At 38.7% G+C, this 13,237-nt stretch overlaps 1 protein-coding gene across 4 annotated transcripts in view; it reads left to right on the top strand.

Annotated features, from left to right (window-relative positions):
* The window catches only part of LOC142009615 (uncharacterized), a 47,870-nt gene that overhangs the window by 14,285 nt on the left and 20,348 nt on the right, over window positions 1-13,237 (top strand). For 2 of the 4 annotated variants that reach the window (XM_074987918.1, XM_074987919.1), the window contains exons 5-8: window positions 2,965-2,989; window positions 7,163-7,201; window positions 8,657-8,734; window positions 10,949-11,085. The exons of 1 other annotated variant lie outside the window; for it this stretch is intronic. In XM_074987918.1, coding sequence (XP_074844019.1) covers window positions 2,965-2,989; window positions 7,163-7,201; window positions 8,657-8,734; window positions 10,949-11,085 — 279 coding nt within the window. The remainder of the gene's footprint in view (window positions 1-2,964; window positions 2,990-7,162; window positions 7,202-8,656; window positions 8,735-10,948; window positions 11,086-13,237) is intronic. One more of the 4 variants, XM_074987920.1, reaches the window with a different exon arrangement.

Below are 13,237 nucleotides of genomic sequence, written 5' to 3'. Positions count from 1 at the left end.
TTGTCGACAAAGCAGATCGCTCTTTTGATTCTCTTTGCAGTCTGGCTGCAATCTGTCGACAGAAGTTTTGTCGGAAGAGATCTTCTGATGGTAACTTCTGTCGACAGATTGCTCTAGTGTAGACATAACCTTTCTGTTTGTATATGCTCATAAGATGTGGTGAAACATGTCTAAGCAAGGACCAGTTACTTCTTACTGCATATCAGCTTCTCCCGAAATGGAGTCCTAGAGTGGTGTCTGCCATTTCTTCACCTTCTCAGTGGATAGTCTGCGTTAGGTGAGTGAGAGAAATGATGTGTCTCTGCTCTAGGACCCCTCTCTGGAGCACAGATGAAGAGGCTGCTCTCACTCCATCCCTAGAGGATGTTTCCTTAACTTTGGATACTTGTTACAAATTGTACCTGTGAAGCTACCTTCATACATGCAGGAGTCTCAGTGGGATTGTGGAATTCCTTTCTTCTGTCTCTCCAGTTGGTGCAGATATTGGGGAGACAAATGTAAATATCTCCCTTCTTCCTGAAGAGAGAGAACCTCTGAGGTTCTAGACTCTACTGGCACTACCACACCAGAAGTATCTTGTCTCAATCAGGACCATTCTCTAAATGGTGGAAAGGTAGAGCAGGAAGGAGGAGGAGAAAATCTTTTGGTGAAGAGCATAATTATCGTTCTTCAGAACATATTTGCATATGTGATATTTGCAATCACAACTTCATTCCTTTGGGATGGCCTTCCAGGTGAAACTAAGCACACTGGATAAACACATTAATCAGATGTTTTCAGTGAAATTGGTAATGATGAAACAGTTGGTATGTTAAATACCAGCGTTTTTAAGCTTCAGTTTACTACCCCATTGAAATGAACTTGGGGAAATATACACCTCTTCTCTGATGCTATTGTTGCATTTTGTCCCCAGCAGCACTGTATCTTCTTATGTTCTGAAGGTTATCTGTGCACCAAAAGTGCTTAGAAATTTCTGTTAAAGAAAGCTTCCCTTCCCTGAAAAACTTCAGGGTTATTATGGAGAAGATGTTAAATAACTGGAATTCAATGTATTTCCACATTGATTTCTGATATCTCGCTGTGAAGTCACGTAGAGTGTGCGGTTTTTAAAATAAGTAAACAAATTGTATTTCTTTGCGTGCGTGAGAATGGTTTGTAAGTGAATCCTAAATTCTAAAAACTAGCCTGTGCACTGTCGTGAACTAAGTGCATGGGAACTTAGAACCCTAAAAAGCAGCAGTTTTTGAGTTGTGTCTTCTCAAAGTTAGATACTTTGTTAAAAATTAAACACTTCTCAGAGCTCCATAACTCAAAAACAACTGGAGCAATTTACTTTCCATTCCTGTAAGAAATTTCACCTGTAGCCTGAGATTATAGTGTGAAAATTTTGAGTCCCAGTGCTTTTAAAAAGAAATATGAAAGGGGTCAGAAACAGAATGAATCTCTCAACCTCTATCATGAAGTCACTTCTCTGATGCTAATGAAAACTGTAATCCAGTTACAATCAAGGGCATAAGCTGAATGCTCAGAAATGACACAGAAGAAATTTCCCCCCATACAGCAGTATGTAATAGACAATGTGCATTTTCTGCCTTCCTCTGAAGGACCTGATCTGTTCGAACAAGGGAATTTGCTGGTCTACGGGAGATCCCCAGCCTCGCCCCTCCCCTGCACTTCCAGCCTCTTTACCTGTGGCCAGTCACTGGCTCCATTGGCTCCTTGGAGGCAAGCACCAACACCCCCTGGCTGCTGGGGAGCCGGGCTACCAGCCCCTCCCCTGCAAAGGGCAGCCAGCCCATTTCCCCTGTGTCATTGGGATCTGGTGAGGCAGGGCTCCCAGCTGCAGGCCCTTTTTGTTGCAGGCTCCCAGCCAGGACTCTCGGCTCCAGTAGCATCCGTGGTCCTGCCAGATGACGGACGTTGCTGGGTGAGGGAACTCTGGTTTTGAGAGATGTGACTTGTATAAGCAACTATCAGGCATAAGACACCAGGCTAGTATGTAATATGGTTTTATCAATAATTCTTGTCTCTGTAGCCGGTTTGGAGACTTACTCTTTCGCTATTGAGCTTAAGCTGCACTGTCTGCAGTGATACTGCCTCATTGTTTTCTTTGGTGTCAGAGTATTTGGTGAAGAAACCAAAATACTATTTGTGTCAATTAGAAAATCTCTTGTTGAATTGTCAAAATGACTTGCAGCATCTGCTCTGTGGCACTGAATATTTCAGCTGTGCCATGCAAACTCTTCCTCTTTTTGGTGTGCACTGAATAACTGCACAGATGTATAGGTTTCTCAGACTGGTGAGTTAGAATATCGATAAAGACTTCTTTGTGGTGTTTATTACCTGGAAAGACCGAGGAACAGGTCAGTAGTTAATCAGTCTTGTCTATATATTGAAATGAAAATTCCAATTCTTCTTCTTCCCATCTATTCACTCCACCCCCCCCTCCTACCCCAAAAGAACCCCACTAGTGATGGATTCATTTGATAAACGCTGCTTTGCCTGTTCATCATGTTGTGGTCAGAACTTCAGGAAATTTGGCTAGCCAGAGGATTTTGCCAGATTAGAGCAAAATGTTGATTTTTGGAATTACAGCTCTTAAAATTATTGGAGCTGCAAATGTGCAAAAATCAAGGTTTTGCATGGCATTCCTGATACTGGTCTTGCCAAGGCTTAGTCATCTTTAAGACGTGATCCTTTTCCTTCAAGTAATACCGGGGTTGTCTTTATGTTAACCTTCTGGTATTAATTGTTATCAGCGCTTCTTGGTCAGCACTTCCAGCTTTTGCAGAAAATCATAAAGGCTGTATACTTTTTACTGTGTAAATATGGAAAAGTTGGCCTTCGTTGCAATTTATCTGCAAAAGTTGCATTAAGAAAGTACAGTTTTTCTTTAAATGATCTATCACATTAATGTTTTTTTCTTATTTTATTTTGGGATGACTTGCTTCTTCATATTTAAAGAAAGAGAGAGCCATGAATGCTTATCGTAAGTATGACATTTTTCTTTTTCCTCTTCAAACTTCCAAAGGTGCCATCAAATTGTAATTTTTAATTCTTATATTGGTTTTTAAATATTTCAGCTATCATTTGCACTTGCTGTATATTTTGGTGTTTTTGCTTATTGTGCAAATCTTTAATGCAGTTTAGTGTTATGACTGAGAAACCTAATGTTGTGAATCAGCTGGCGTCTTTCAGACCATAAAAGTATGAACCACTAGATAATGACACTGATGAAGATGGGTTGAAGAAACAGTATTTTTATTGTTTTCTGTGTTAATGTAAAAAAGTTAAATAGCCAGGTTTACAGGTGAATTTAATACTTTTTTTTTTTTTCCCCAGAGATATGCTGTGAGCTTACATGGGTTTTGGTATCATAATGCAAGTTGTACTTCCCTGGTCTGGCACCCTTAGGACCTGAATGGTCCTGGTTGAGGGAATTCGCTGGACCAGGGAAGTCAAGCCTCTTGGCTTGCCGGGGAGGGCCACCAGCCTGCTGGCTGGGCTCCTCTCCAGGCTGCTGCCCCACTTCTTGCCCCCAGGCTGCTTGGGGACTCTGCTCTTGGTGGAGCTCTCTGCTGCGGTGCAGCTGCAGGGGATGACGGGCTCCATTCCTGGCCTGCAATCCAGGCTCACCACTGTAGGCTGCTGCAGAGTTCTGGCTCCCTTGCTGGGCTCCCCACTGCCACATAGCTGCTATCAGGACTCCCTGCCAGCAGCCCATTGGTAGGACTCCGCTTCCAGTCCTCTAGCCAGCCAGCAGCTGGGGCTGTCTGGTCCAGCAACATCCGTGGGCTGTCAGCCAGACCAGCGAGCTTCAACCCATATAAGCCATGTTTTTGTTCTGGAACAGTTTAGTTCTTATCTGCCTTGAAATGGTAATTAAGCATTTCAAAATGTAAAGTTCATGTGGGGACTTTTTCCCATTTGATGAGATGGGATCTGTGTCAAAGGATGACCGTAGTCTAAAATTGTTCTGAGCTTAAGAATATCTGCTTATGTTCAAAGGAAAATCAAACTTCTTCATTGTGTGTATCACTGTTTTAGTGTCTTGTAAACAATTTCTGTTCCATTCACAATTACATATATACCAGCTTGATTTCCATTCATGATCATGTTAGCAAGCCTTTGGCCTTTACTGTAGTTTCTTGTAGGGTGTTTTTAGCCTTTTTTTAGTGTGGTTTAGTGGATGGAAACAGGTAGACTTAAACAGCATTCTGTCTGATCACACTGTTGTATGAACCGCTGCTTGAGAGTTTCTGCCGCTCTTTATATATCCTGCTTATGCACAGTTTTTGTGATCCTCTTCATCTTCTGCACACAGGATATGTGAACCAGGAAGAAAGACTTAACTTTGTGTACCGACAAGTAAATAGGAATGTCAGACTTACATAGCTAGTGCCTTGCTAATCACAAAGCAAAACTTGAAAATTTTTGAAGTTGGGTAGAACACCAGTTATGAAGATTTAATAGTAGGCATGTCACTAAAATGTCATTACTTTTGTCACAGGCAGTGATTTTTTTTGTGTCTCAGTACTTGACGGTACTGAGTACCTCAGCAGCTCCAGCTCCACGTCCCAGGGCGGCTCCCAGCTGTGGGAACCCCGGGCAGGGTTGGGGTTGGGGTGGGATAGTGGGAAGCCATCTGAATACTGGCTCCTTGCTTTTTACAAAAAAAATAACTGGTCACATGTATTAGTGCACTGTCTAATATCTTAAATGCTATAATGCTTTTTTGAAATAAAGGATTAAAAGAAATCTTTGAGCATCCTTGAACATTTTTAATGTTTGCTTAGTTCACAAATTTTGTAAACTGGTAGGTTTTCTAGTTATGGTAGGAAATTAATGAGTTTCTGCAGTAATTCTGTTACAGCCTGTTGTTGTACAAGTTTTCCAAGTTATGCAGTATGTCTGACTGTTCCAGTAAGAAAAGAGTGTTTTCTTGCTCTCTCTTTAAAGATTTTGATTGTGGTTTAAAGACCTCTGTGTTTAACCTTGTGGTATTAAAGCATGACATACTGGCAGTTTAGCAAAAGTGACTCTAAGGAAGGTGAAAAAATCCAAGTAGTTTCAAAGGACAGCACAGCTTGTAAATGAAAGAGCATTTATGACAGGAAAAAGTTGAAGGTTTTTAAAAATCTCTAACTACCTCTGTTTGCTTTAACAGTACAAAACATATCATTCTGAGATAGCATAAGTATCCAAAACTCTCCTGATAACAGTAAATCTGAGCCTTATAGGCTAGCTAAATCTTTTTTTATGTCATGTACATTTTTCAGAATTTCCATTTTAATAATTATATGAAACTGAAAATTACAATGGCCAATTTTGGGTCTTACCCACAAAAGGTCTTTGCATAATAAATAATTTTTTTAGTCTAAGGTGCTACAGAACTGCTTGTTTTTTGTGAAGCTGCAGACTATCATGGCTACCCCTCTGAGAACCTTATGTGTGTTATGTAGTGTAAGAGGAGAGCATGGTAGGTAGAGAGGATTGTTGCAGATAAGAGTGCATTTTTGAACAGAAGGTATGGAAGGATTCTTAAGAGCCTGTGTGCTTGCCTCTCCAGTATCCATGAAGATGCGAACTCCTAAGAATGTATGTGTTCAGTGGACATGTGAGTTTCCTGGCACTAGTTCTTCTGACTGTTATGCCAACAGACAAGAAGGGATGAGAAGCACCCAGTCTTTACAAAGATTCCATCCTCTTGCTACATAGAAAAGAATCTTTTATTGCTGTGAAGCTTGCAGTAAACAGCATAGAACTTTCAGAGTGGGGAGCTTAAGCTAGTCAGCAATGAGTAGATTTTGAATAGATGATTTATTATCATATCTAAGTCTTCAGAGAAATTGCGGAGAAGTTTAGTACCCTCCTGATATCTCGGGTTGTCAGAAAAATTCCACAGTGTTTTCTGCGTCAAAGAAGTGGCTACCTTGGCAGTGATGTTATTAAAGGGTTGGTTATGTCTTCCTGAGTTTAGCTGTTATAGAGAATATACAAAAAATAAAGTATGGCCAATATTAATAATTGTTCCACAGTGGTCAAGATGACACAAGTGTTCAGTTGAAGGGATTTGCTGAAGAGTTGTTCAACCTTGTACACAGATTTCTGTCTGTGTAATGAGACAGAGTCACTAATTAAGAAGCTGCTTTTCAAGCAGTTTCATCTTCCCAATTTCCAGAAATGGGTTTTGCAAAGCAAATTTACTCCATGATCTGGCTTGCTTTCAAAAAGTAGAAGAGTAGATCATGTTCCCCTACATTATACACGCACCCGTTATTTCTTACAAGGGCACCACTTGTCAGTTCATAGCTTAAATGTAAATGTCAGACCTGGAATATGAATTTTAGCTATTAGCAAGGTATTCTGGTACCCTTCATACTCCCTGATTATATAAATTAAGCTTACTTTTGGACATGTTCTTCAGGAAACACTTTGAACCTGTCTGTGTTATTTATGCCACATCCATCATCCGAGGCCCGCAAAGTGTGATCAATATATTTCTGCTGTTTTCACAAAGATGAGATGCCTTAATAGAATCCAGTCTTCATTCCTCAAGTAAACTCAGGTTAAATGACATTGTATGGAAAAGGCTTGAAATGAGAGGGAGGCAAGATTCAGTCAAAATCTTTGGCGAGCAAGGATCAGAGAGTTTATTCATTCTCATGTAGCAAAAATGGGGTATTGAGTGTGGCCTAAATTGTTATATTGCAAACCATGTAGTAGGGACACTCTCCCTTTTTTAGTGCCTAGCGCAGTGGGTGTTTGATCCCAGTTGTGGCTTTTCAGAGTTACCATAATAAATATTAAATAATAAAAATAGTTGGAAAGGGGGTAACACAGATTTAAAGATTTTTTTTTTTTTTTTTTGCACCTAAACTTTCAAATGTTTTAGTCAGTATTTGTGATCCATGTTTGATTTGTGTGGCAGGGGAAGTAATGAAATTTTTAAGTGAACTCCTTTAAAAATTTTGTTAATGAAAATACTAATTGAAAAGATACAAAAGCAAGAATCAAATACCGGGATGGAACAATATTATTAGTGAGGCTAAATTGAAGACGTTAAGTATGTGGAATAAAAGGAGCTTCAATCATGTTCTGTCTTCTGTGTCTGGTCTGCTATGTGGAGAAAGACAAGTAACTGCCTAAATAATGTTCTTAGGTGCTGCAGCTCCAGTGGTATATGAAACGCAGAGACCAGGTAAGAAAACTGAATATAAATGAATAAATTCAACATGAGTTACACTTCTGGAATAATTTTTGTCTGATGATCAGACGCTGAAGTTCCTGAAGAAAGTCTTTAAGTTTTGGGAAGAGACAACCCCAATTCTGTCCTTTCAAACGTTTTGACCATCAGTGCTTCATGTAATGGCAAACTTGCACAGTCCAAGAATCTCCAAAAAACGTGGCAAAATATGAGACTTTTGATTGAATGAAACCTGATCAAATCTGAGAGGTTCTTGCTCTGTGGTACAGAACATGATTTTTCTCTTGGGTTATTGCTGAATCTTCTAGCAGATGTGTGCAAGTTTGTTAAACCTTTCTCATTCTTGAGCCTGCATTTTGTTTCTGTTTGCACAGATGATCCATCCCTATAATGGAGTTAGCTTAATCATGATGGTGCTCTGGCATCCTTAGGGGAGAAAAACAGTATTCACTAAATTATCTTTTTTGTAATACTGTTTTACATTCTTGATATTTGAAGGAGGTAGCTTTCTTTAGGCCACGTGTCCAGGGTAAATTTAAAAAAAAAGAGCTTTTTTTTTCCTCCACCAAAAATAAAAGTTGTATTTTTATTAAATTTTATTTGTATTAAACTAAATGCAATTTTATTTTTTGAAATAAATATAAATTTAAATTTGGAACTGGCAGCCTGTGTTAAGGCCTACATTATTAAAATTAAATACAGAATATTTAATACGCGTTTACTGCCAAATGTTAAAGGACGTCAAACCACTTCAGCTAGTGGAAGTCACAGTGTAGACACTTTGAAACAAAGTTTGAGTTCTAAAACCATGTTTTGATATCAGTAGCCACTTCTGAAGAATACAGTTTATTTGGCTAGTTCAGTGACCTCCCCTCTTCCCTGCTCCCAAAAAAATGATATTTTTCAGTTCAGTGTATCTTGGTCGTTTCTTGAACAATTTAATGAATTCTGAGTGAAGTTAGTGTGAAAAATCTTGAGGTTTTCCTTTGTTAGGAATTGGAATTCTGTCCCTAACATTTTAGGTTGGTAAAATCTAAACCTAAACTTCTTAAAATTCCTTTGCTGGTGCTTTGACTTTGAAGAATTTTGTAAAAGCCAGTAGTGTCTGTTAGTTTTGTCTGCAAATGATTAATGTGGGTGTGAAAGTTATCTATTGAACTCCCAATTTTTGAGCACAAAATGGGATGCCAGGTTAAGTCTGGATGATTAATAGGAACTATGATATTTTATCAACCTAAAACTGCTCATTTGTACACTGCTAACGAGGGAAAGCAGCTTACATTATAAACTACATTCCCCCCCCCCCCCAGTATTTCATAACTAACCTTCACTCTGTCTCATTCACAAATCTTGACTAGTAACTCATTTTATCAGTTTACTCATCTGAAACTATATGCAAAATGTCTAATATCTTATGGCAATTTGTGTTTTCTATTTTGTTTACACTAGTTAAGCGGAAGCTTACAAAGGACATAACCTGCCTGAAAGATTTTATGAAAGATCCCCAAAGAGAAGAACCTCTAGTTGGTATGTTTTATGTTTATGATTAAACAGCTTCCCTTTCCTTCAACCTTAATCATCAATCTGTCAGGTAGTAGATATTGTTTATCACTTTATATTATCCATATTTAACGCTGGTTGGAGGATCTCCAGTAGTAAATATTGTATCCCTTCCTCCATCAATCTGAGTTTTCACTCTGAAGATGGGACCTACTTGGAAGCTGATAGGTTATTTGGCATCTTATCCATTCCGTACTCCATTTCTAGAAAGAAACTTTGAACGCCACATACCGTTGTTCTTTCTGTGGTCCTTTAAGAGAAAAGCCAGACATAATTTTCTTTCTGATGGCTCAGGATTTTCTGTGTGATGCTTAATGCTCACGATGTTCTTGAAAATGTTAATAGGTAGGTTTTCAGACTATACAGACTCTATTTGATGTTTTTCTTAGGCAGATCTTAGTTTATCACTTTATCATTTCCTGCTAGGTTATGTCCTCCTTGATCCAGGCAGTTACTCATATCTTTGAAGAGTACATTGAATTGAGTAAAAGAGGCTTTGATGTAAGCAGTTGTTTTTCTCTGTGTGGGTTTTCTACAGAATGTCTGCTCTTAACTGATTTAATAGAACTCTTAAATAGTGCAAAATATGGGTTACCTTCATTGTCAGTCTTGCAACAAATACTACTTTTTCGTGGCTTATTGTAGCCTTATGTGATAACAGTATAGAATAAATGTTCATTTTTTGAATTAAATTAATTTATTTTTGTAAATAGTGGCAATGGAAGATTACTTTCCTGTCTTACCTACCTCTGAATCTAACTGTGGAGACAGCTTCAAAGAGTGCAGGAATTTACCTGTTTCACCTTAATTTGTCCCCCTCACACATATGCATTATTGAAGTTTTAAACTATGTGATAGCATACTATTTTTCATTTATGACCACTGCCTCATTCACTACACAGGATGGATGGTGCTCATTCAGTGAGCAGCTTCTCAATATTCTCTTGTTCAAAATGGAGCCTAGGGTATTGTTTATTGCACATTCACTGTTCAGTCCCCACTGTGAAACGAGAATTGTTTCCTCAAAACGAGTGCTTCCAAACTATTTTCACTATGTAGGATGTAGTTCGTTGACCCCGTTTTAATGGGGAGCTAAAGCACAGAAAAGTTCAGGTCCAGAATGTCCATTAATTTTGGGTGTCCAGTTTGAGACACGTTAGTGTTATATAGCACTGTACAGGTTAAAAGCACAGATCCCATTGGCTTCAGTTGCAGTGATAAGTGTGTAGCACTTCTGCAAATCAGAAACCGGGATTCATGTTGGGCACTCTGAAAATGGGGTACAGAAATAACTGACCATTTGAGGAATGTTGCTTTAAATGACATCTGAGTATCATAGGAATTCTGTGACAGAGGCAGGGAGAGAATCTAACTCTCCAGGGTGGCATTTCAGTTCCTGTTTCATGAGAGCATCCTTTCTCTTCCTGTGATGTGTTGGCTCATTTAATACATACCACGTGAGATCCTGCCGACCAGAGTCTTCTGGTCTACACAAATTGGTTCATCCTCAGAACCCATGTCAATTCTGTACATTGAATGAGGCGGGAATCCTGTGGGGAAAAATAGCATGGAAGATCATGTAATTAAAAGCTGCATGGACACACGTAAAGGGACCGTATAAAGGCTGGACAGGCAACCTTAATTCTTGCATTTCCTAACTTGAGAGCTTGACCTTCATATTATTTAATGATATGTTTATGTATGTTACATTTCTTATCCCCCACCCCAACTTTGATTTCTTTTCACTTGTCACTTCTGCATAGATTCTTAGAATAAGGCAGTGTTGATCGGGAAAAACAAAATATAAAAATAATTACTGGTAATGATAAAGTTTTTTCCTACATTCTCTACTTTTTCTAATGGTTGGATATTCTTAAGATTCTATATGAAGTAGTGTTATCCTGCTGTCATAGGTAGTCTGCCAAGGACAGAGCTTTTACTCAGACAAAATTCTGTACTGGTAAAGAGAAACTTGAACTAACAAATATTTCCATTAAGAAATCTGATCCTTAGTTAGTGGATGACTGTGAAGAAATGTAGGAAATACCTAAAACCGATCAGTCTATTTTAATGATCAATTTATCATTGATTGATTGTCTCTGAAGAGCTGAAATAACATATTAGTTTATAATTGCCTGTGTAAAGAAGTGTATGTAAGTATTGTAACTTTTGACTTTATAGGTTTAGAACATGTGGTTGAAATCAGATTTGAAGGGAGGAAAGAACCACGTTATGAATGCAAATTATGTGAATTTAACACAGAGCTTGCACCTATGATAGAACATCTCAGTGGCTATAAACACAGAAGAGCATATATTGTAAGTAAAATACGTAATACGCATTTGGCTCTGCTAAAGACTCTTACACTGTTGATTAATATTCTTTTGTAGAAACACTTTATATTGCAGTAGCTCCCAGCGGTCTCATTTGAAATACTAGTACATTATATGAAGAATACTAAGGAATCCAAAGCATAGATGAACTTGAGAGGATATGGCAGCATTTTTACTTTTGTTATTTAGTGTATGTCTGCACAGCAAAGTTATTTCAAAATAACAGCTGTTTCGAAATAACCTGGTGTCTACATGGCAGTGTCTAAATTACCCTTCCCTTTTGAAGGGGGTATTTAGATGACACAGATCAGAACTGGTTATTGAGGTGCTGATATGAATATTCAGCACCTCATGAGCATAATGGTGGCCAATCACACTTCAAAACTTCTGCTTTTGAAATGCAAACGAATTGGAAATAAGGGAATTTCGAAGTCTGGGGTTTATTTCAAAGCACCCACATCTACACAGCCAGATTGTGTTTTGAAAGCAGTACTTTTGAAGTGCGACTGGCCACCATTATGTTAATGAGGTATTGGCTATTCATATCAGCACCTCATTAAACAGTTCCAATCCATGTCATTTACGTGTTCCTTTCGAAAGGGAGGGGCATGTCTAGACATGGCCAATAACACAAGTGCTATTTCAAAATAAATAATTTATAAATTTGAAATAGCGGCTGTCTTATTTTGAAATTGGTAAAATGCATTTCATGAGGAATAATGTCTATTTTGAGAGAGCTATTTCCAAATAGGTGCTGTTAAGACAGGGAATAGCACCTATTTCAAAATAGCCATAGTGCATCCAGTGGCTCCATTTCAAAATCGGCTCTGTGTATGTAGATGCTGTATTTCAAAATGGCTAACTGCTATTTTGAAATGCATTTTTGTGTGTAGCAGCTTTATTTTGGAATAAGGTAGCTTTACAGGCATACCCTAAGACAGGTGGTGATTTAGTGTTTTCTCTGGAAGTTAGTAATGAGGAGAGAGCATTTTATGTCCAGCTACATGAATAGTGACAAAGGTAATTGCCAACTAATGGTGGCTGCTGTCAACAGGTCATCTGCTCAATAACTAGTTATGGTATGGTCACTGAGAATCTTGGGCAGCTGCCTCTATATCTGACCTTGCAAGAATGTTATGGTACAGGTTGTATTCACATAAGTGGAGTATGGTGATAAAATCCATTTACTGTTTCTAATTCAGTTACATCTATTGACATCTCTTAATCCAATAGATTTGTCATGTTAGCAGGTCAGATTGCCAGAGTAAATCTGTGTAATAAACTGGCTTCTGGGTATAAGTGTGTTAATGGCCCTAGGTGATACAGCATTCAGTCGCTCTTTTTAAAGCAGCCTCTTTTCTATTGCTTGAGTAAGGTCTTACTCTCAATCCATAGTGTGAGTTCTTGTATACCAGTGACTGTCTTGTAGTCCTGTCATGATCAGGTGTGGGGAAATTGGATAAATATTCCTAAAATTTGTTATAAATTATTGGGAGGCGGGGTTAGTTTTAGGAAGTCCTGCTGATATAACACAAAGACTAAAATCATGTCTGGTAAATGAGAAGAATGTGGGACTTAAAATTAACATGCCAAAATTGGCATATCAGAAACTAGGTTTAATAGCGAAATTAACGAGGGGTTGGATTATTTTGTCCATTGCCTTCTTCTGAGGTCCTTTAAAAAATACCTTTTGGGGAATGATCAAATGGCTGGAGAACCAGTGGCCATTGTGATTATCATCTCCAGGGTCTCCTGGGTCATCAGCATCCACCGTTGGACCTTCACAGGCCAGTTTCTGGTCAACGTCTTGGGCAGACTGGGTCAGAAAGAGGCATCTAGATGACATTGCCCCCTCCAGCAGCTAAATCCCAAGCAGCATGTGGTGTGAGAGACTTGGGTTCTGATTGTCACCATTTCCCATGTATATAATTTTCATTTTTCAGCCTATTTGTAACTTTCTGCTTTTTGTTGAAAAGGACTCTGACTTAGCTGGCTTAAGACAACTCCCCCTTTTGCAGTATTGTAAGGAGCCAGGGACCAGAGAAGCAGCTGTAAGCAAAAATCTGAAAACCTAATATTGGTACAGTAGAACTCCAGCATACACACACTCAGGTTGCGTGTATCTCGGTTTGCGTGC

This window comes from Carettochelys insculpta, chromosome 2 (assembly GCF_033958435.1).
Source record: "Carettochelys insculpta isolate YL-2023 chromosome 2, ASM3395843v1, whole genome shotgun sequence".
Classification (NCBI taxonomy): domain Eukaryota; kingdom Metazoa; phylum Chordata; order Testudines; family Carettochelyidae; genus Carettochelys; species Carettochelys insculpta.
This window is presented reverse-complemented; position numbering and strand designations above follow the sequence as displayed.